The 23,356-nt window shown below is 39.5% G+C and overlaps 1 protein-coding gene across 4 annotated transcripts in view; it reads right to left on the bottom strand.

Moving 5' to 3' along the window:
• Positions 1–23,356, bottom strand: part of kcnma1a (potassium large conductance calcium-activated channel, subfamily M, alpha member 1a) — a 128,921-nt gene that overhangs the window by 22,435 nt on the left and 83,130 nt on the right. For all 4 annotated transcript variants that reach the window (XM_063874868.1, XM_063874871.1, XM_063874870.1 and 1 more), the window contains 10 exons: positions 23,123–23,205; positions 22,978–23,047; positions 22,434–22,589; positions 21,810–21,919; positions 21,581–21,649; positions 17,351–17,437; positions 17,184–17,260; positions 8,099–8,179; positions 4,178–4,271; positions 59–185 (listed from right to left, as the gene is read on the bottom strand). In XM_063874868.1, coding sequence (XP_063730938.1) covers positions 59–185; positions 4,178–4,271; positions 8,099–8,179; positions 17,184–17,260; positions 17,351–17,437; positions 21,581–21,649; positions 21,810–21,919; positions 22,434–22,589; positions 22,978–23,047; positions 23,123–23,205 — 954 coding nt within the window. The remainder of the gene's footprint in view (positions 1–58; positions 186–4,177; positions 4,272–8,098; positions 8,180–17,183; positions 17,261–17,350; positions 17,438–21,580; positions 21,650–21,809; positions 21,920–22,433; positions 22,590–22,977; positions 23,048–23,122; positions 23,206–23,356) is intronic.

The raw sequence follows: 23,356 nt of genomic DNA, 5'->3' as shown, positions 1-23,356 counted from the left end.
TGCATATTCTATTATATGTTAGGGGTTATGCAGTTACAAGGTTTTTTGCCTCACTCACCAGGATGACTTTTTCGATCTCCTTTGACGGGCACCAGTGAAACATCCCTGTCGAGTCATACCTCTTCACGTTCATGTCCATGCTCTCGATTTGTTCATTTCCAGGAATAAGAAGGGGATCGTGTCGACTGAGAAAACAGTACGATTTATTTATGTTAGACCACTTTGTGAATCGACTTTAGCCTTGTGGAGAAGAGAGCTGTAACATGAAAAAGTTCAAAAGGGTTTTGTGAGGTACACAGTCTATTCATACAACGTATCAAAAGTCCATCACATTGTCAGAGTTTGGGACTTTCTACTGCACTACATACTGCATGTCCCATAACTATCATATCATTCTTTCATTCCTTCTTGTCCTTGTTGTCAAGTCATCAGAAAACTGAAAGACCCTGGTGCTTGCAGTGGTGCAGAGAACAGCAAGACTTGAGTGCTACTGACTGAATGGCATGACAACACAAGGCCAATTACCACCTTTTACCCTCTCTTCCAACTCCTGACTCCGCGCGGTGCAAATAGTAAAAGCTCCAACAGGCTCACACTTTAAATATTTCAGGAATTTGCCCAATCACATTTTGCCTTCCCAGCTGATGGCCATTAATGTTTCAGCAGCATGTCAAGACCAAACAGGCTAATCCACAGCAGTGGGCTGCTGAGTTTTATCCAGTGTAACACTGACCATGAAAGGGCTCCTGTCACTCCTCTTAGACCGCCTCTCTTGTTCTTGCATTTATCCTACAAGACGGGTTCTCACAGTTCCTCTAGAGGCAATCCATAACATTTTATGCAAAACACTGAGTCAGGATAAACTGCAGAATAGTTCCAGAATATATGCTTGTTTTACACAGCAAAGCAAATGTAATTTATTTACAATTCTACCAAAATAATAAAATCCTTGGTTAAAACAGCAATGAACAGACTCCAAAAACAGGGAAATGCAGAGAGAGAGACATTTCAGTAATGTGGGAGAGAACATCTCAAGAGTTTGACATACATCTCTCTCAGTTTTATTCTCTCAATCCTCTATCAACACTGTCATTCACTGACAACGCTTTGATGTTGCCTATTCCTTCAGCCAGCATTTGGGTTGCATACCAATCCAGTAAAAGTAAGAGTAGAAAAAAAAACCTGTCAATTAGCCACCTTCTCTCTCCACCTCTCTCCCCTCTATCAGTTAGTGCAGGTGATAATAACACTGACAGCATTTAGTGTTTTTACACTCAGCCTGAATCTTTCATCCAGAGCCGCGTGTTGCGCCAATCAACTCCACAGAGCCCCCGTCACTTCAATCTGCTCAGCTCTGCTCGCCTCCACACAGGGGCTGACTGGCGCATGCAGGCGGGCTGCCGCTCCAGCTCTCTCTGCCAAGACAGCTATCTTTCACAGAGCTGTCAGCGGTGTGACTGGCAGCCTGTCACAGGCTCCACACACCTCCTTCCCCCTCTGCCTTCTTTCCTGCCTCAGGATGAACCTAGCACAAGACTCGGGGAGAGCAGACATGACGTGTGTGCCACAATGCCACGCCCAAGGGATATCAGCTGCAGATAATACTGTGACTTCTTCTGCGATTGGATGCCTGTCGTTAGGCATGACCCGTCAAAAAGGTTTGTGAGAATGGTGTTAATGCCATGGTGGCAATGCAGCTTGTTAACAAGGTGTCACGTGACATTGGCAACTTGAAAATTAAGGCTTTTTGAGGATAAGCCAGCTTGGACACAACGTGTAATAATTACCCTTCACAAATGTTCATTTTTAAATACATTTTTTTTAAAATACATTTATTCCACCACCAGGAAGTTTATGCCCCAAAAAACATTCATTAAATTTCAAAATTGTATAAATTCAAAGTGAAAAGTGCAAAGTAAACATATTTCCAGGGTGAGAAACAATATTTTATCCGATGCACTTTTATATAGGACACATATTTCCCTTACAGCATGTCTCCCTTCAGTTTCTCACCCTCTTCCTTTCTTTCTACCTCCCTTCCTGCCTTCCTCACTATATATTTCAAACAGAGTTGAGTTATTCCAGTGTATCACTCTGCAGTCACAAACTGGGGATGGGCGTGCTCCCCCAATCCCTCTCTGCCAGACTACGAAGGCAGCCTCTTGCTTTGAAAATTTTCCCCATCATGCAAACTGACAAAGGCATGCTTTTCAAAAGCCCACAGCCAATCTGTTGATCATTATTTATTTACAAAGGCCTTCAGGCTGCAAGTCCTGTAAAAACCATACTTGATACGTATGCTCGCTCTCTCGCAAGCTCTCTACTGTGTTTTCCCTCTCCTTGCTTGTAGAATAAAGTATCCCTAAGGCTACCTCAAACAATCACTTTTCATTGTGCATAAAATCCACCTTGTAAAGCGCAAATGTTTAATATATATGGTGTTATATGTTGACGGGGGCAGCTGTGAAGGGGGGCTGAGGACTTTGATGGGTAATTTGATGTTTTGCTGAGGGCTAAGACTAGGAAAAAAATCTACACCTATAACAGAGGACCTGTCATCCCAGTACCCAAGAGCCAGCAGAATACAGAAGCACCCCTAAAGCAGAGAAAACTTTGACACCGCTTTGAAGCGTTTTCAAAACTGAGTAAATAACTCGCAAGAATTATTATCACTGTGAGATCAAAGCAAAGATGCATATATTACATGGCAAACAGGGACCATCTCCTAAGCAAAAAAAAGAAGAGAAGAAAAGGTTTTGTGCTTTAAGTTAGGCAAACTAAACAGCCTTTTAAACAAGCAGTTAGCTGGAAATGTGCCAATGTCTAGTTGTTTTTGTAGCAGTTCTACAAAAAAGAAATTCTCCCTCTGAGCAAGGGCAACTAAAAAAGATTCTCTGTTGCAAACTAGACTGAAGGGTATGACTCTGTGTTGGGCTAATGATTCGGCAAGTGTAAAGGCTTATTAAGTGCTTGTTTTTTTTGAGAACTGAGGGGGAGGCCGACAAAATACTGGACGCCATCACATAGGCATGCCAACGCACAAGGATAACTGCCTAAGGGAAGCAAGCAGGACCAACATACAAAGAACTCTACTAAACTATAAGGAAAATACACCATAGTAAAATAATAACCAAAAGCAATATGTGGAAACTGATTTGAAGAGTTAATAGACAGAAATTAAATCTATTATAAGAAATGTAAATATGTAGATTTTTGTAGTTGCTTTTAGAGATGTCAAATCCACTTGATTTGGATTTATTTTGTACCCACACCATTCAGATACAGGACTTTCTAATGCAATGCAACTTACAGTGACAAAAACCACGCAGCTCTCTCTTTAAATAACGGTAAAGTCCTAGACATGACAACCCAAACACTTTCCCTAATTAAGAGTAGGGCAGCGTAGCTATGAGTGTTCCTGTCCTCTTAGATCTTCTCCACCATGCCTTTATCCTGCCTTTGCAATGCGCACGGCTCGGCCTCCCTGTATTTTCCACACTGCCGTGTTGCTAACCCCGCCTCGCAGCCGGGGGAGCACAAAAACCTACCCCTTTTATCTTTCAAAATCAATTAACAGCAATGTAATTCCACAGGACAGGATAAAAGGAAGGTAATATTTGAATTCATATTTGATTGTGATGATACATCGCACATATGGCCTTAAGTACCAGAAACAGTACTCACAGGGGTTCCCACAATAGAGGAGTAGCCTGAGGGCAAAGTAACCATGCAGGTCCCTCTGATTGGTTGCTGGTGTCATTAGTGCCATCATTGTTTAAGGAGCACACGTGGACCAGACCGGAGGAGATGACAGCTGGGACTTTAAAGCCAGAGGAGTTTTCAAACGGCTCCTCACAGACGCTTTTCATGACAGAAATATTATTTCAGCTCTGTCATTAACAGCTGACAGCATGCCATCCTAAACAGCCAGTGCCTAACAGGGCACTTCTCCTCTCTCTTTCTCTCACAGAGTTTCATACCTCCCTCTTCTGCCACCCCTAATTTGCCCCCTCCCATCCATCCAAACTCCCACCATCTCACCATTCGCCTCTGAAGTATCTCTCACACGCATCCCTCCATCCTTTCCTCGCGTCCTCCTTCCCTTCTTCCCTGTTTCTGACTTCCTCTCACTCCCCATTTGAAGTGCTGGAAGGAGAATAAAATCAGCGTCTCTTACCTCATCATTTTGGGCGAGCAGTTGGGTGAGTTTCGCATCCCTCCGTTTCGCTGCTTTTTTTTGGGCGAGAGAGTTGATGGATGCTCGTCTTCGACTGCAAACACATGCACAGAATGTCAGAATAGAGACAGATGGTTGGGAATGTGTGCTGGACCTGACATGAAAAAAAATAGCCAACACTCAATCAATCATTGCAAACAAAAAAAATCAACAGAAGAAAAAGTATATTAATAATTCAGTGTCAAATTGAGAAAAAATAGAGAAAGCATTAGTAACGGACAATGGTAAATCTGAGAAAGGCAGGAGAAAACCACGGAGAAAGAACCAATTTACGACCTGAAAATGTTACGGAAGGCTCACATCCCAAAACCCCCTATATTTTTGCTCTCCTACGGTGCACTTTAACAGGGCTGTCAGTAATACACTACTGCATTTGTTCAGTACACTTGCTAAAATGTGCATATGGTTGGACCTATAGCAGTCTGCATCAGAGTGACCATGCTTACCTACGCCAGTTTTTGCCATGTGATGGTACAGACTGTCATTGTCAGTGGGGCACGGGCAAAAGCAATGACAATGAGATAAAGGTTATGAAGATGAATCTTGAGATGATAGTTTTTTGTTTGTTTTTTTAACAAAACTATCTATACCGCACCCCATCATTCCAGTTCTATCTAAAGCGCACAATGGCTCTTCTACATGTCTACCTCCATGCCAAGAGAACAATTAGCACTCAACACACATCACTAAGGACAGGGCACAAATGAGTGGATTATTAAGCAGCTAACACATATCATCTTCCGCCAGGTTTAGTCCTCAAGTTAAAATGAAGTATTTATATTAGATGAACTTATCCATTTTGTGTTTGACGCTTTGGTGTTAAGCATTTGCAAGACGCTGATCAATAGCCACAATGTTTTTTAAGGATTATTTTTATCAGATTCAAGTTCACCTCCTTGCCAAATATGCTTTTCTGTGCTAAAACACTCTATTTTTCATACTTTGCTCAAGTCGCAGACAGACAGAGGACGCAAAAGAGCAGCCAGATTGAGGCCAGGCCCAGGCGTGTGAAGATTTCAGGCAAACTAACAGCAGTCTGATCTTCCCTGCTGTCTGTGAGTTTCAAGAGCTTTTTAGACAAGCACCGAGAAACTCTTATCCACTGTGCACTCTCCCAGCGCAAATGCCAAGTGCACCGTCACTTCAAACCCATATTAGTCTTTTGGTTAGAAATCAATAACACAGCATGATATTAGTGCAAATCAATGTGCACGCTACAAGCCGTGACTATTCCAAGCATGTGGAAATTCATTATTGTCTGAGCCCCCGTCCAAGGCTGTCACCAAATTCTGCTAATAAAAGATAAGAAATATGTCTTTGCCTTCTAATAAAATGTCATTCTCTGACATTTCCTTTATGCAATTGGGCATTTGGATTAGCTAATAGAACAAGCAATTTCCACTTAACAAATAATTCTCTCTCTAATGTACTCCAAAAAATACAACATCAGAAGCAATACATTCCTCTCCATATTGTTAGACAAACAGCCTCTGGTTTAAATTTAATTTCTTGAAAGTAAAATCACTTCTCATTTAAACCCACAAGAATAACATTAAATGCTTTGCAGCTTTTTGGTAATAAAAGCTTCTTTAGTAATTAATAAAAACACAAGTTATTTTTACAGCTCCGTTTCCTCAGGTTCAAAACCGCTGCAGCATTTCTGAAAATAAATACTGATAAGCAATTATTTTGTGTGCATTCTAAATTCAACTAATTGAGCATTCCTCAGTTTGGAAGTCACCGTATGTAGACAGTAGCAGCCACTGCACTAGCAGGCAAATCTTTGTAAAGCAGCACGAGCAGCAGAGTGAACCGTCATGCAGCAAACAAGACAATATGAAGGGACGGAGCAGGCGGTGTTACTGACTGATGCATCCCGCTAAGGGGGCAACCTACAGTGCCTACTGTGACTGAGCAGCATGGCATTACTGGGGTGGTAGCGGTATTTCACCGGCAGACTGCGGGCCCGGTTCAGACGACTCTCAGCCAAGGATCTGGCCGCCACGTCAGCCCTAGGCCCCGGCCCCATGGGGAGCAGACTTCCTTTACGGTTATTAACAAGGGGGATGGTGGGTTTGCCCGGGTTGAACAGGGGCTCCTGGTTGGGGTGCAAGTTGTTGGGAAGGAATGCATTTGAGGTGATGGAGGTGGAGTTGCAGCCGGTGGTTTTAACAGATCGCTTTGGAAAAGAAGGTCTACCTTCATCCATTACTGTTAAAACAATGAAGAATAAAAAGTGTGAGAAAGCCTGAATTAATGCTCAGTAATTTGTTAGTATTTAAATTATTGTATTTTACTGTGAAAATGAATTAGGTTTATTTTCTGCTATATTTGTTAGATGGATTAATGTTTTAAAGGAAAATCTCCTTAAACTAAATGAATCAATTTACTTTATTTGAAATACATTTGTAAGAAATAAAAGAGTGATTAGTATTTGAAAAATCTGTAAAAGAATCAAACACACATTTAATTTCATCTTTAAATAAGCAACTTCTGAAAGTCAGAAAATCCTGTCAAAAAAGCAGGACTCCTTTATGATTTGTTTTCTGACATTTTAACATCTCCCATATACTTGGCACACGACCAGACTGAAATGATCACAGTGACATTTACTTTGCATTTGTGACAAACATGAATTAATAAAAAGTCTCTCCGTTTCTATTCCTTACTTCTGCTACAATTTGTGGTAGAACAAAGTAGAGACACGGCTTGGCTCAAGCAAGTCAAATCCAATCAGACACTGTGTCATTTCAAGCAGAATGTGCCGCGGAGTACTTTCACTTCAACAATATAAAACTACAACTCATAATTTATAATATTACTAATTCAAAAACTTTGTATCATTAAATATTTAAAGAATTCATTTTGGATTGTGCATCTAAATGTGGTTTGAATCCAGACCAAAAATGCATCTTTTTTCAGACTTGCTGAATTTTACTTTAACTTTGACAGTATTACCAGTATGTCCAGTGACAATCTGCTGTCTCCAATAAGAGAATAAATACTTTCTAGAGCGTGTAGAAGCCTGATGTTCAACCAGCAGTCATACCAAACACACACATACAGACACATACACACGTTGTGACTGAGGGTGCAGAGTCAAACCGTATGTTTGCATGTATTGAAGTGGCTGTAAAGTAGAATGGGAAAGGAGGAGCCCTGTTCTCCCTTTGGTGGTAGGGTGGTTGGTTGGTTGTTTGGAGGAGAGAGCATGCTTGGGTGGCCCCGGGCGATAAACAGACGTTTATCCCAGCCGTCAGCTGCCTCCTTGATTTACGGGGCGCCACCGATAGCTCCTGGATTCATCTGGCCCTTGTCAAACACGTGCAGCGTTAGAGAGCGCTCACCCGCCCTGGCAGGTCCACTGTGCATCCTGAACAACCCAGACGGCAACTGTCCCTTCCTGAAATGCTAATCACATGACGGTACTGTCCACCATGCAAGCTTTATCAGATTGCTGTGACCCAATGTAAACTGGATGATGAGGTAGAGGAATAACAACTACAAATGTTTACTTCAGTATGTGAGCGAAGCTGGCTTTGCCTTTACAGTGTTTGCTGCATGAGCGAGCTTTGTTCTTTATCTGCATTGCAACTGCATGAAAAAGCTTTTATGCCATGCACGGTTGTTTCTTAATATCAAACTAAAACTGATATACGACAGCTGAAATTCTTTTTGGTTCTGCTTAGATGTAGCCACTATTTCAAAGAGGAAAGAAAAAAATCAGTATGCTTTATAAGAACAAATACATTGAATAAAACAAAGAAAATGTTAGAGGTGACAAATAGCATTGCAAAGCTAAATGTACTTTTAACCAGTATGGTAAAAAAGTAATGCATTTAACAATTATTTAAGATTTACCTAAATTGCAATCAGCTTTGAATCGAACGCCAGCCTCTTTCTGACTTCCACTGTTCCCTGGTGTTGTAGCGCCATCTGCTGCTACATGCAGCACAATACAGAAAGAATATTTTATGGAACTACATGGTATTATCAAACACAAAATAATTTATTTTCAGTTGCTATAAATACCAGGAACTTATTAATTTAATTTATGGTGAACATATATTGAAATTACTTAAGTTATAATAAACAGCATCTGAGTTAAACATTGAATTTAACACGTATTAAACTGTACGTTTACTTTGTCTCTGTATAAGACACAAGACAACATCAGTTTATTCTAAAGGAACAAGGGAGAACAAGGCAAATACTAAAGCAAAGCATCAGTATTATTTATGTTACATGACATTGTGAGGGGTCTACAGTCTAAACACAGAGCTGGAGCAGAATGGAGAAGGACAGAGAAACACACTTACGTGATCTGACATATCCATTATACTTATATTTGGCTGAGGAGAATGCAAAGACAAGTGGCAGGTCACACAGGGGGAGAAATGATGTAATGAAACAGGCACATTAGGATATAGAGACATGAAAATAAAATAAAACTTCACTATGATGAAGAAGAGCTTTAGTGAAGAGGATGAACCAGATATTAAAAGGTACAAATAATGGAGATTATGTAAAAACCTTATGATGGTAACGATTAAAGAACGGCATAGGTACAGACGGCTGAGTGAAATGAACTGTCCATTCTCAGAGTGAGCCATGCTTGTAGGAAAGTGTACTTAACCGGTAATGAAATGTAATGACAGACTAATGGTTGTTTACAAAAAAATCAAAAAAGCTACGGTAGATGGTAGATTCAGCAACAATGTTTCTCCTTTCAAAACTCATTTCATATTTTGAAGTATTACTTGTTGATTTAATTGTGATGGACATTGTGACATCCGTAGATAGAACAAATAAAGCCACCATGGGGAACAAAGACATCCACTACACATATGAGCGCATGTAGATGTCCAAAACACAGACAGCGGACACTCGCTACTCAAAACAGCTGCGCTTACAGAGCACGAATACAAAGAGACTCGATCTTTACGTGCAGTACACATCTCTTGCACACATTTTTAAAAAGACTTTACCAATGCTACACTTTTAAATATCTTGGGTTATTCTTGAACAAAAATGGTTGACCAAGGTCTCCACTTCTGCCAGAACTATTAATTATCTGGGAATTAGAGTTTATGACCTTGACGGAGGAGGCACTGAAGACTGGTACCAATAGAAGAACTGGTACAGCAGGCACTTGAACTGAGCTCTGAGCCGCTGACACTCCCCACTCTTTCCCAGAGTCTCTTCCAGCAGTAAAGGTCACAGCGAGGGCCCAGGGCTGGCCTATGACACAGATCCACAAACAGGGACCCACAGTGGCCCTGGCATCTGTCTCTAGCAATCTGCCTGCACCGCAGAGGCGGCAGACTAACTGGCTAGCATCTGGGGCGTAGCGAGGCGGCATTGGACAGGGGGTAAGGGGGGGGACCGAGCCTGCCTGGTGGACAGGAGCTGTCAGGGCAAGTTTGGTGACGGACCAGCAGGGCTGGGAAAATGAAAATGCAAACATAATTTCTGTGTCAGGATAGATAAGGTCCCCAGCAATGAGATGCAGATGCACACACATGCACAGACACAGAGATGAAAGTGCATGTGGTTACACACAGAGATGCGCACATGTATGCGCACACACAGAGCCCAGAAGGCAGAGGAATAGCCGAAAGCATCTCCTGCGTCCCAAACCCTTGTCCATAGCCCAGCTTTATATAAGCTTTAGCCTCTCATCTATATAAACCTGTCACGTCTCTACTTGCCAACTGCAATGATAGTCAGGTGACAATGTAAGTAATAAACACCACAAAATAAACTATTAATGACTATGACTTTGGAAACAATTTCAAACCTACATCATAGAAGGCAAGAATAGTATACACAACCAAACAAAGGGGAATTTGACTTTCTACTATACCTTGAAACACAATATGAACTTTGAACTTTATGTTTAACTGTTAACAAGTAGTAGACATCATTTAGCTTTTCCCCCTTCTATCTGCAAAAAAATCCTGCTCCAACTCATGCTCATGTATCATCTTATTTGCACTCCTTTCTATGATCAGAATTGTTATATGAAAGCTCTATCGTGACAGTAGTCCGCATTAAACAAGTTATTTTTTTTGTTCTAAGTGCACAAAATGTTTACCTATTTCTCTAACCATCCCTTTTTAGATACTAAAACCCCCTGAATAAGTGCACATTAAAAAAGGGTATTCATTTATTCATTAAAGTCCATAAAGCAACACAGAGGTTTACATCTCTATAATTAAGGGTTCTGTGTTGCACAGTGTGTTTGTGTGGTCCGAACGTGCATCAGTACTCAGGGTGCATTTAAGTGAAAGAGGCCTATTTAAGAAATCAATTATCCAAGCACTAAATCTGGTTCAGATGTACAAGAGCATGGAGTCATCATGGATAAAGACGTCTTATCCTGTCAGTCTGGTGGGGGGAAAAAAGAGGTGGAATGGGGACGGGAAATCCAACAATCCCTAACTGACAAAGCCCAATGCACTCCTTTACTAAACTCACTTTGTTCAGACAAAGTCAGAGTTAAAAAGGGAAAGAAATCTAAGACAGAGGAGGCTTTCCTAAAATCCTACAAGGGGTTGAGGGAGAAGTGAGATCAGTAACCATGTAATGGCCAGTAATTGGTACCGAGGGATATCCGCGCAGGCCGAACTACAAGAGGCCAAGCCAAACTCATCATGGCGTGTTTGACACTAATCTAGGCTGAGTCGGCAGACGGTGAGAGAATGTTGAGGAGGAAATCAGATCTGTACGTCTAAACCAAAGGCTTTGATAGCTGGGCCTACTGCTGCCATGTGTAATTTATGAACAATTTAGTATTTCCTATCCACTCAAGAGGAAAATCTAAAAGGAGGGTGATCTGCCATATTTCTCCCACCTTTTTCTTAGCAATCAAGCACTATTTGTAGCTCCTTTTTGTCTCTCATTTTTACTTAGGTTTTATTTTCCCTCTTTCTCACTGTTCCATGCAAAAGCCCTCTCTCCCCCAATTTTATTTTTTCTTCTCCTCCCCCCCCCCCATGTGTCTAAGACTGTTAAAGACTGCAGGAGAGAGATACTTTTCTTAAGACCATTTCAAACAGCAGAGGCTAAGCATTACATTTTATTGATAAAATGTTAGATTTGACTCTCGTTCCAAAAAAAAATGTTACTGTTATTGTTGTGTGTTTTCTAGCTCTAGATATGTTGTAATTGCCTGAAGGGGGAAAGGGCATTTCAGCTGCTTGAGACATTATTAGTTACTTTACTGAACAAGTGTCACTGATGAAAATGTGTTTTAATATCTGCGCACTGCTCATTTACAACGCTCTGCAAGACTGTTAGCAACCTTCAAAACACTGTTTCATATGTGATTTTCTCTTATCTTCGTCATTAAGGTGAAACTAAGAGGTGTGTCAAAAGGTAAAAGAAAAAAAAGAACAGAAGCAAAGCTGATTTAACTGAAAGCATAAAAACTGAAACAATGTTAACGTAGAGGTTTGCAAGGACTTTCAAAGTAAATATACAAGACAATAGTTTTACAGACATTATCATTAAATTGTAGGATGAAACCTTCAGAAATACATTCCAATATTGAATACAGATACCTTACCTCAAACAGTTCAAAAAACATTCAATCAAATAGTGATATTATCACAGAACTGCATGACTGATGCAGCATGCGGTAGCCACATGTCCAAAAACTACAGTACTGTACAGTACAGCAGCACCACAGAGCCACACCACCACTTACCCACCACACATAATACACGCACAAAATAAGTGTCAAATGAGAATTTAGAAAAATGTAAACAGAATATGATCAAATTGAACAGTAAGTAGCTGAAAATGAGTAGATAGATAGATAGATAGATAGATAGATAGATAGATAGATAGATAGATAGATAGATAGATAGATAGATAGATAGATAGATAGATAGATAGATAGATAGATAGATAGATAGATAGATAGATAGATAGATAGATAGATAGATGGATAGATGGATAGATGGATAGATAGATGGATAGATAGATGGATATATAGCTAGATGGGTGGATGGATAGATAGATAGAGCATTTGAAAGAAGATAAAAGTACATCACTAAATTTGTTCATAATCAAAAATGAATAAATTATATGGAGTCACGGTTAACGGATTACACACATAGTAGATGTCACAGACACACAGGTACACGTACAGCACCTCTGTGAGGTACAATACACATGGAGCACACACCACAGACATGTAACAGCATGTGTTGGGCGGTGTAACTTACAGGCACGTAAAGTGGTTGCGCAATCATGAACAGAGACAGAGGAAAGTGGGTAGGCCCTCTGAAGGGTGTCCATGTTACTATGTACACTGCCTGACATGCAAGAGCAGTCTTGCTCTGAATGGCCGCAATCAAAACAACATGCCAGTTTCATTCTTTTGTAGACGGACATCCTGGCTACAGTCATGTTTTGGGATGAGAGGAGAGGAAAAGCAGCAGGTTAATGGCAAAAGGAGAAATATTCATCCAGGGGAAGTCGGAAGGTAACTTCATCAGAAAGTGCAAGCCTTAGCCACCTGCTCCCACAGACTTGAGCCACAAATTAAACTTAAACATGTTAGCGCCGACATACATTTGAAATAAAATGACTTGACCTAAACAAGTTATCCAATAACATTTTTTTTTTATTTGACTGAAAAAATTAAATTTAGACATTATATTGGTAATTTTATAGTCAAAAGCCAGCTCATTATTTCTCCTCATATTGACACAGTCTGCAGAGGTCAAGCTGTGTGCTAAGGCTGTAACAGGTCAAAAGGCAAAACTATAACAGTGGGAAAGAGGGGTGAGGAGAAAGGATAGTGGGCGGGAGGCATTCAGGGAAGAGAGGCATGAGCAATGTCTTCAGCAGCAAACCTCATACAATGTTTCACACATTTGTAAATCCTCTATCCATTTGGCTAAAGGAGTGGATCACGTACCTGTATCCCATCATGCAGCTGTAGCGGCTCTGTCCCAGGCATCACACTATACTACTGGCTAGGCGGGCCAATTCATGCTACTGTTTTTGCACTTTCACTGCTCTGCTCCCCAACGCAAGCTTCACTCTAATGTGTCTGTGTGCAAAAATAATGTGAAGAGAATAATGATGTTTGCAATTTTGCTGTGATTCTTTATGTACTTTTGAAAGAGAAAGTATCATTAATAAAAACGTTAGATGGTAAGTTATATAATGCACTTTATGTATCTTTGGTTGCAAAAATCGTGCAAAATCAGGGTATAAAACTCTTAAATAAGTTGGGTAATTGAGTGTCTTTTTACATAAGAAAATTCACTTTCAATTGAAATTAAGTAATGTTAAAATGTGTTGAACTACTGGATTGCTTTTAATAGGAAAGCAAAATTGCGTATATCTTTTGTGTCTAAAAAATCAGCTCAGACTGTTAAGTGACTGTATATATATATTGAGATATCAGTTTCTTTTTAATTAACGTTCCAAAAAATGTTTAACTCCTCTTTAGCCAACCTGTAGCCAACAAAATTGCCACTTCCTGTGTTTGTGGTTTGTATATGTGTGTAAATGTGTATGTTTGAAGCTCTGAACCCAGAGGGAAGCAGGAGTGAAAGCCCCCAGAGTAGCACATCTAGATTGCTGTGACTCTGGGCAGAAACAGTCCCTGGTACCCATTCTCTCATTACCAAGGTGCAAACAGACAGCACACTAATACTGTCTGGTACCTTTACAGAGACACTTTCAGCATCTTTGACTCAGAGCCATATCGGAAAATAAGATCTTGGATTAAGTGATAGGTTTCAGCTTCTGGCCAAGGAGGGAATGGGAAACGCAGATCATAACCCATGGGATGACTGCATCAGGGACTGTTGTATCCTGCAGCATGCACATTTGCCTTATGAGCATGTAATAAGCAAGCAGCAAACACAGTTTTGTTCTTAGCGACAAGGTGAGGTACAGAGCAAACTGTTCACAGTATAGAAACAGTTTGCAGGTATGGCAGAAAAGGTGCAGCGAGGCCATCACTTGATGCTGAAATGTCTTAGCTTCAGAGTTTTTGCTTAAGCAGAAGGACCACAGTACAGTAAATGTATGTTTACAATGTACACTATTGACATGTGGAAGGGTTGTAATGGTCAACACAAGACACACACACACACACACACACACACACACGTCGACAATGTCTTTGACTTCTGACTTCACAAATACAGAGAGATTCTGGCCTATATGATAAGGTGTCCATTTCAGGGCATTCCTAATGGAAGATTCAACATGATGGCTGCCCTGATAAACTGTCTGCCTGGGATTGATCAGTCAACCAACTCCTAGTATTTACCAAAGTACAAAATATTAATACAGAAGCTATCAGGGCAATTTGTTGAATACAAAGGATGTCCCAAAGAAAGCACCGTTCTGATGTATCCCCCTAAAAGCATCCATATTCAGCAAGAGTGCAAGGATGAATAAAACTGTTGAAGTAGCTTAGGAGTTTAACTTTTAAGTGATAACAATACACATTTGCTTTTTCCGTAGGCGAAAAGGTAATAGAAGACAAATGGTCTCAGCTTTCACGACTTTAAAACTACACTATATAAAAGGTAAACAAAATATTGATGAAACCCCCTAAAGGTGACAAACTTTAAATATATTATCCAAATGCATAGAAATACATTTGAGTGGATCCTTGCATTTTTGCTGAACAGGTTTCGGGGGGTTAACTTTCCTCTACAGACATCACCATCTTAATCATTTATTATTGGACATGACGCTGGCCTGGCACCACCATCTAGTGGCAACCTAAAGCTATGACAATGAATACTGTATTGCTAGTGGACTTCATCCAGTGCAACGAGTTAAATACAATATTGAAAATATTTGTTTTAAACTAGAAAAACGGCCCAACAACTGTCCAGATTTGAAATGCACAACGCTGATGTGGTGACATTTCAATTCTGAGAGGAATTGATGATCTCTGAAACCTCGGCAAGAGTAGGGCGAGGACCCAGAGTTTAGAAAGCAGCTGAGATCACAGAGCAGGGGAGGGAGACCAGATTGTTTTGATTGTGTTTGGGCAACATAGCTCATTAAGATTTTCAGAACTTCCCACAAGGACATTTTCTGCTCTCTGAAAGCACAGCCACACACAAAACCTCCTTTGACAGAAAGCAGATCAATTTAACCCTCAGTGGTTCTTGTTAATTTTTTTCTTCCCTTGTGTTAGCTCCTCTAAATCTGTGATTACTGTACGACATCTTAGATTTGTATTACGTTCCTTCTATACTTTCTTGGAGCGTGACTCTATAAAGGATGTTAATCAAGGGTAATGGCATAAGACTTGCAGCAGATTGGTTTCCAAATGCTAAATAGTGGTTAGAAGTTGATGATCAAATAGTTAGGAAAAATGGCAGAGCTCATCGGCCACATCCGATTAAGTCACACTTTACTCAATTGCCATTTCCAACTAGTAAAAGCATCACCTGACTGGGCCTATGATGAGGAGGCCTGCTGCTGGTTTGAGTTTTATTTCAGCGGTTTTGGTCTTGGTCTGGTCTGAGCACAGCGTAGAAATGAGAGGCGAAGAGAGGGATGCAGAAGCTACACTGGTACATGCAACATCGAAACAGTATACTTTTTGCTGAAGAGGAAAAAAAACACTTGCACTGCACGCTAGTAACAGTACACCCATTTTCTTTTTACTCACAATAAATCACTACCAGTGAGTAGATAAAATAAAGTGGTGTTTTCCAATGGCAGCAGGGAAGGAAATACATCAAAAGTGTGTCAGTGGTCATAAAGAAACATGGGAAAAACAACACAAGAGAACAAAGCATGATAGAACAGAATATACTGTAAGACTTCCTTTGCGGTAATGGAACTGTCATATTTCAAAATGCAGCTCTCTTGTAAGCAACTAATTGGCTAAAACATAATGCCATGTCCATCACCTGACTCTGAGACATGAAGATATTAAGGAAGCAAACAGAAGTAAACAGTTTTATCTACATGTAACTGTGGTGTGAAAGGCCTGTTGATTCTATTGAGCTTGGAAAGCAAGAGATCGTCTGAATAATTGAAATGACACAGACAAAAGAAGGAAATGGTTTCTATTTTAAAACCAAGCTTTGTCTGTGAAAGGCTGTTTACTTTAATTGTCTGTAACCTTTTGTGGAAATATGGGATATTCACCTGAATTACTTATCCGTTGGCTAACACGTCCTGACAAGTGACTGCCGTACATAGGTCAGGTTATATTCATGTTCTGCTCCAGCCTAATGGTAATGTTATGTCTGCATAAATAAAGGGGGGGACATGTGTGTGTTGTGAAGTCTTAAATAAGGACCCAGTGACTGAGCTCAATACTCTCAAAAGCTCTTATTAGAAGGGTGTGAAAATGATAATACAGTGGGTCATTTCCTTATAAAAAGCTATAAAGGTTGCAGATAAAAGCTCATTGTCTCATGCAAAACAGCTATATTGGTAAAATGTTGAATATACAGGCTTAGGCTGCATAGCTAATTCTATTTTTTATTTTCAGGAGTCGGATAAGGAGGAACTGTATAAGCATAATTGTGATTTAGTTATCCAAATATCGATGAACTATGTAAACTCACTGCTCTTTCTGTAGATTTGCTCATTTGTTGTTACATCTGTAAACTGATACCATTTAAATTAGATCTACGCGTTCTTTTATTCACTACTGTACATTTTACAAGAAAAATAACTCAGATATCGACTGATGATATACTGAGTGTAATGGAAGTTCAAAATGGGAGCAATATAAATAAACACTTTCCTAAGGGTATAATGGTTTGACAATATATATGACCTTTAAAAACACAGTGCCACAGTACAGAAGAATGAGAGGTATATTATTAGTTTTCAGCATAATGACACAGACAGACCCACAGGGAGGTTTTGGAGTGAGAGGAAAAGGAAAGAGGGCAGTCAATATGACAAAAATAAAGAGGCAGCAACTCACGTCGTTTGCAGCCACATTTCTTTATCCGCTTAGGGTCTGTGATGTCGTCATGACAAGCTTTGCAGTAGAAAAATGCCCTAAAAGTGACACAGTATTAATGTTGAGCACTTAAAATAATCAAAATGTTCTTTTTACATAATAAATGATTAGCTTTCACTCAGAATTACCTCTTCACTTCTTTGGCATCACTGGCAATAAAGAATCCAAGAGTTCCCTCCTGCATCTTGACATTGTTGCCCGGGTTAATGAGGATGCTGGGTAATCAGAGAAAAAGACACATCATGCTCATTAACTTCTGGAAAACACGCAACTCATGCACACGACATGCTAATCAAGAGGAATGGTACACAGCCTTTGTTGAAGCCGCTAATTGGACCGGCATTTGTCTTTTTTCATTTTCAACACAACATCCCGGGTTTACTTTTCAGAATTTGTTTTGAGTCATATGTGCTACCATTAAAATACATCTCTGATTTTGGGCAATTTCATGATGTGATACTCACAAGGATAGACAGAATGTACAACAGCATGATCGCACATTGAATTTTAATTCTTTTCTCAACAGGTTGTTTTTTTAAATGCCCAGGGGTAAGAAGGGGGGACAGAGAGATAAGAGTAAAGGGCAGAAAGAATTAAAATTATGGCTATGGAGTGGCTTTAGTGTCAACACTCAAATACAGTCATTTAGTGAAAACAAATGTTATGGTGGCCACTGAGACATGGCTGCAGTACAGAACATGTAAACTAAGTGTTGTTTCCGTGTTAGTAATTGACAGTGGGATGCAAGGGAATGAACAGCTCTTTTTCTTTGTCAAAGTTAAGCATATTCTACCCAGTTACTCTGCTATAGTCCATATAGGATTTCTCTAGGAAACATAAAAGTATTAAAGTCTTCAGGCAGATTAACTCACATACGTGGATAAATAATTACATTGCTATTTAAAAAGCATATTATTGACTTGCAATTGAGTATTATATTCATCATATTAATATCTCAAGCCCATATATAATTAAATAAATATATAACAGCATGCCTAACAGCTGCACTAAAAACAAATGAATTATAAGCACTTGGCGACTGGCTGTATCATTCCCCATTAATTAGACTGAGACAGAGAGTAGACACCAGACACATACTGTATGATCACACACACGCACACACACACATTGGTCATTAATGGTTACCTGTGGGCAACAATCATCAATGATGTGAGTGTGAAGTAAGAAATCATAACACTGAACCTTTAAGGGACAGAGTTCAAAATATGACAAGCCCAGATGAAAGATGATTAACAATTCATTCTTATTTTTTCATTTAGTCTTGCACTTTTACATTTCCAATTTGTGTCAGTTACACTTCATTCAGTATGTTTCAGAGGTCAGGGATGGATTAAAGTGTTTCTTATCAACTTGATTATAACCTTGTTTTATTTGCAATAACTATTATAGCAACACATTTTGAGTATGTGTGTTATCTGTGTAGACTCTGAAGTAGTGCATCAGAAAAATACATCTCTTATTACATCTTTCCTCTGAGCTCTGGAAAATAAGGCTACATTGGAGAAAATAAACAAAAAGATTTAGGGAGCAATTGAATCCATACGCATATCAGGCTGTGATCAAATCGCACCAGTCACGCAGATCAGATTTGTCCCTCCACATTTTCCCTTTCAATAAGTAAAATAGCATCTCACATTCACTCAGATTGAATGGCCCCCATATAAGTAAACAGGCATTAGGCCTGGCATGCTTTTTAGTGAAAATAAATGAAAGAAACAAATAAAATAAAGACAGTTCCACAAACATTGCTGCCCAAATCTGAGATTTTAGAGAAGTATATATCCAAGACATTTTCCATCATTCAGGTGCAGAGAAGCTTAAAGAGCATCAAAACCTCATATTGTGAGCAACAAAGCAAGCATCAAACTCCTTATGTGATAGTGTCATAGCATGCAGTTACCATACAGCATGAAGAAGACAGTAATTACAGGTAAAAGGACAGGTACGTAGATGCAGACGGCTGCAGTAACTTCTGTGCAGTTGGATTGTTTCTCAAACACCAAACTGACAGGAAGTGACCTCACTTAAGAACATCTACTCAAGAGACGCACAACTTGACTGTACAAAGTGGCTGAGACGGACACAGAAATGCACATTCACACACAAACACTCCCTCTCGAGGTTATCACATATAAACCAGACGTACAGACATGCACAGATGGATAAACATATAGCACTGACACATGAGAGGGTGATGGAATGCAAAAGTGAAAATGTACTTTTGAAAACCTTTGCCTATAATTATTTAATATCATCTTAGATTAACCATATCCAAATTCAACAGCTCCGTGATCTTCCTGGAGTGTGAAATCATGAAGGCAAGGTGCTGCTGGTGTAATAAAACCATGAAGAAAAAAACCTGATATATATCAGCCACTGACTACAGCAATGGCTGATAATAGGCCAATTAGCCAATGTAGAACACAAGATTATCAGTGATTATCGACACTATGTCTAAGGTCTAAGATATGTGTAAACAAACTCTTCATTGACTTTAAGTCAAACAACCATAAAGTACTGATTACAGAACACCATGAGTTGAATAAATATCTTGGCAAAGCAAACATACAGTAGGGTAACAACTGAGCAACATTGAAAAGGAACTAAAAGTGAGAGAAATAAACTAAGAAAAGGACAAAACTGAAAAGATTAAGAGGTAGGTATGGAGAGGGTGAGCGTTTGGCCTTGGTACAGCGACAACAGCAAAGACAAAGAAACGGCACTTCTACAAACATGTCCAATTTATCTATCCTCTCTGCCTGCAAAGAAGTTAGTGCATTATGCACAAAGGACACCATAAAAAAGAGTTAGAAAAGAGGCCTGTGAGATAGTGTTTGGGAAAATATCCTTGGGGAAACTTCCAAAGTCAGAAGCTTTAAAGTGGCGGAGATTGGGTGGAACTTTGGAAAGTAAGATAAAGTAGAGGGCATACCGCTTTCGGCTTCTGCAAACAACAAGAGAAATCTCAAATCAAACAGTTATCATGAACATATAAGAAGAGGATAAATTACTTTCTCGAAAGTTTCTCTTCCTTTTAACTAGGTACACCTTGTAAAGCAACATGGAGCACAACTCTGTACAAATACACAATTTAATTATTTCATCTTTGAAATAGAGCCAAGATTTTTTGACAATGGCGTGATTAATACATGGCAAATGGCATCTGTCTTTCTGGCGGTACGTTTTCCAGAGAAGATGTGTTGTAGTAAAATTACACCTTTTGGGGTCATTAGAAAAAGAACAAAGACTATTAAAACAACTTAACTGACTCAAAGTAATTGAAACCATAGACAAAAAAAGGCACATATATGGAATATACTATACTATCTAAAGTTTGTGTTTAGCTTGTAATGTCAAAATGACCATGTTTTTGCCATGGGAACCTGTCAATACACAGAAAAAAACATTTGACACAGGCGGATGGGAAAGGGTGGGTGGGATTTGGCAATAGAGATCACTGAACAACAGTACGTCATGTTGTTGCTGGTGATAACGCTGACACTGATGCACAGTTAGTGGCTATCATATAGACTTAGCAGAAACACAGTAGAATCAAGTTTAATCTTCAAGGGAAAAAAACGACATGATTATACTGTAATCAAAATTGGCTTTTTAGGCACAAATGTTTCTCTTAATTGACAACACAATGTAATCGAAATGAAACAAAGAATGGCTGATCCAGAACGGTTACGTGTCCGTAACCAAGTTTACATTTCAACCAAGTTTGTTTTACTTTTATTTTTGCATACCTTCAAGGTTTGGTAAAGGTATCAGATTTGTGGCTACCTAGTGTACTGTACCTCCACCAAGAACATACAGTCAGTATTATCAGTCCCATTTATTTGTTTACGGAATATCAGGATTTCAAAACATCGTTTTCAAAATTCTATTAAACTTTTGAGGATCATTTGGCTATGAAGGGCAAAGAAAAAGTGATTTGTTTTTGGAACAGACCCAAAAGATGGGTTTTTGATACATTTCTTTAAAATACATTGTTTAAAGACTTGTCTTATTTTTCATGTATCCATGCACCTGGAAGTTTTTGGCACGATAAATGCAAAACATAATTTTAAGATGACTGTGCAGCCTTGGCAAAGGTATGTGCTCTTTGAGGGATTTGAAAGTTGTTTTATTGCATGCTATCATTCAAATGACATTCACCAACTTCATGTCATCAAATGTAGTATGAATATCAACTGTTTTTAAAGGTGAAAAGAGGATTTGAGGAATAAAGCAAGATATTTTATTAGAAAACCCACTTGAAGTGAGTCACACACAAGCTCAATTTTACCACAGTTATTTCTGATGTTAGCGGAAGAAAGATGAAATAAACAAACCTGCTCTCTCTCTGCTCGGACTTGTATTCGATGGCAATAAGCAATAGCTTCAGCTTCACGTAACACAGCCTGCAAAACATGTGCACTCATTAGAGGACAGCAGTATACAGCCAATCGACTGATGTGTTCAAACGCCTTTGACATTCACATCTTGTCTTTCTTTCTTCACTTTAGAATTATACCTACCACTGACAGTGGGCTTGCAGAGTGAGGAAAGAGTGATACTTACTCACAGATAGTTGGGAAGGTGAGGCCGACAAAGGCACTGGACAAATACTCAGTGTACATCTCATTAGCCACCCCTTCTAGGTAATACTTCTGCCACGTGTCCTCCTCAATCTGACAAAAAAACAAGCATGGGAATGTCAAGAGAAAAAAAGGAAGAGAAGCAACACAGTTTTTTTCCAATAGCGGCCCAATATGGTCTGCACATGTTCCACCGCACAACATCAGTCTGGTCATTATAAGCGGATCCATCATCTTTATGACAAGAGAACAGTTCTTTGATAGAGACAAGCACCTCTTCAATTCTGGGCCACAGAAACCCTGAACAGATTCCACATGAAATGTCACAGTAAAATATGATGTGTCAGAATGACTGAAAACTCTCAAATGGAAGTCTTGTCTCTGGACAAAGATGTCAGAAATGTCTATGGAATGATCTGTGTTTGATAGATATAGTCCATCCGTCAGCAAAGAGTCTACAGGATCTACTTACAACCTCGCCGTCAATTCCTGAATAAATCATCTAATATACAAAAACCCAATGTCAGAATTCATTCATCCATATTACTTTGGTCTGTTCAGAAGTAGCGACCGAGACAAGGCAAGATCATTTTGTCCTCTGTGTTACCTCAATGAAGGACCTCATAGAGAAGAGGTTGGCTAGCATGGTGGACAGGCCCTGGGCCAGACAGCTCTGGGCTATGAAGCCTGCCTTCAGCTCCGCCAGGCAGATCGCATCATCACCCTCTCTCCAGTTCCAGCTCGGAATGTTAAGCAGATGGGCCTGATCACATGACAGACACAGAAAAACCAAGCAAATGAAACATATTTTACAAAGGAATCATCTTCGGAAAAATTTGCTCACTGGCCGAATGTAAGCGTTAAATGAAGTGATCCAGCCCACTCTCATGTTGAAATGGTTTACTGCTTACAGCCAATAGCTGATTGGCTTAGCTTAGCACAGAAACTGGAATCATTGGGTAATGGCTAATTATATATAAATATACCTAAAGATTAAAATGGAATCTGAGTAAACTGTATTTTGTGATGGGAACACTTCCAAATAAAACAAGGGACAAAAAAGTCCATATTTGAATCTTTTTTTTATTATCCCATATGTCCTACTGGAGTACGGGGATAAGAGGGCAGTTGAGGGAGTGGTCACATCTTACCTTATTGTGATACTGTAGCATTTGTGTGATTATTCTGATCTTGGGATGGTAGTTCTTGATCGAAATAACCCTGCAATAAAAACAAACAAAATGTAACACCATCTTCACATTTTCCACTGATTTCCAAGTTCAGATGATACAATACCTCATGATGTTGGAGGCATCTTCAGCATCAGGATCTGCACAGTATTTATTGGCCAGGATTAGGCAGGCATCTGCTGACTCGATCTTTGTGTGGAGAACCAAAAAACAGATATGTTAACAGTACAGTACATGACAATACTTAACGTAATATGTTATCGTTTTAATTAGTCATATAACTGATCGTAGTGCCTTAGACTAATTTTTTTTTCTATCCATTTACGAAATACATTTTTAA

The sequence above is a fragment of the Eleginops maclovinus genome, chromosome 22 (assembly GCF_036324505.1).
Source record: "Eleginops maclovinus isolate JMC-PN-2008 ecotype Puerto Natales chromosome 22, JC_Emac_rtc_rv5, whole genome shotgun sequence".
Lineage (NCBI taxonomy): Eukaryota > Metazoa > Chordata > Actinopteri > Perciformes > Eleginopidae > Eleginops > Eleginops maclovinus.
This window is presented reverse-complemented; position numbering and strand designations above follow the sequence as displayed.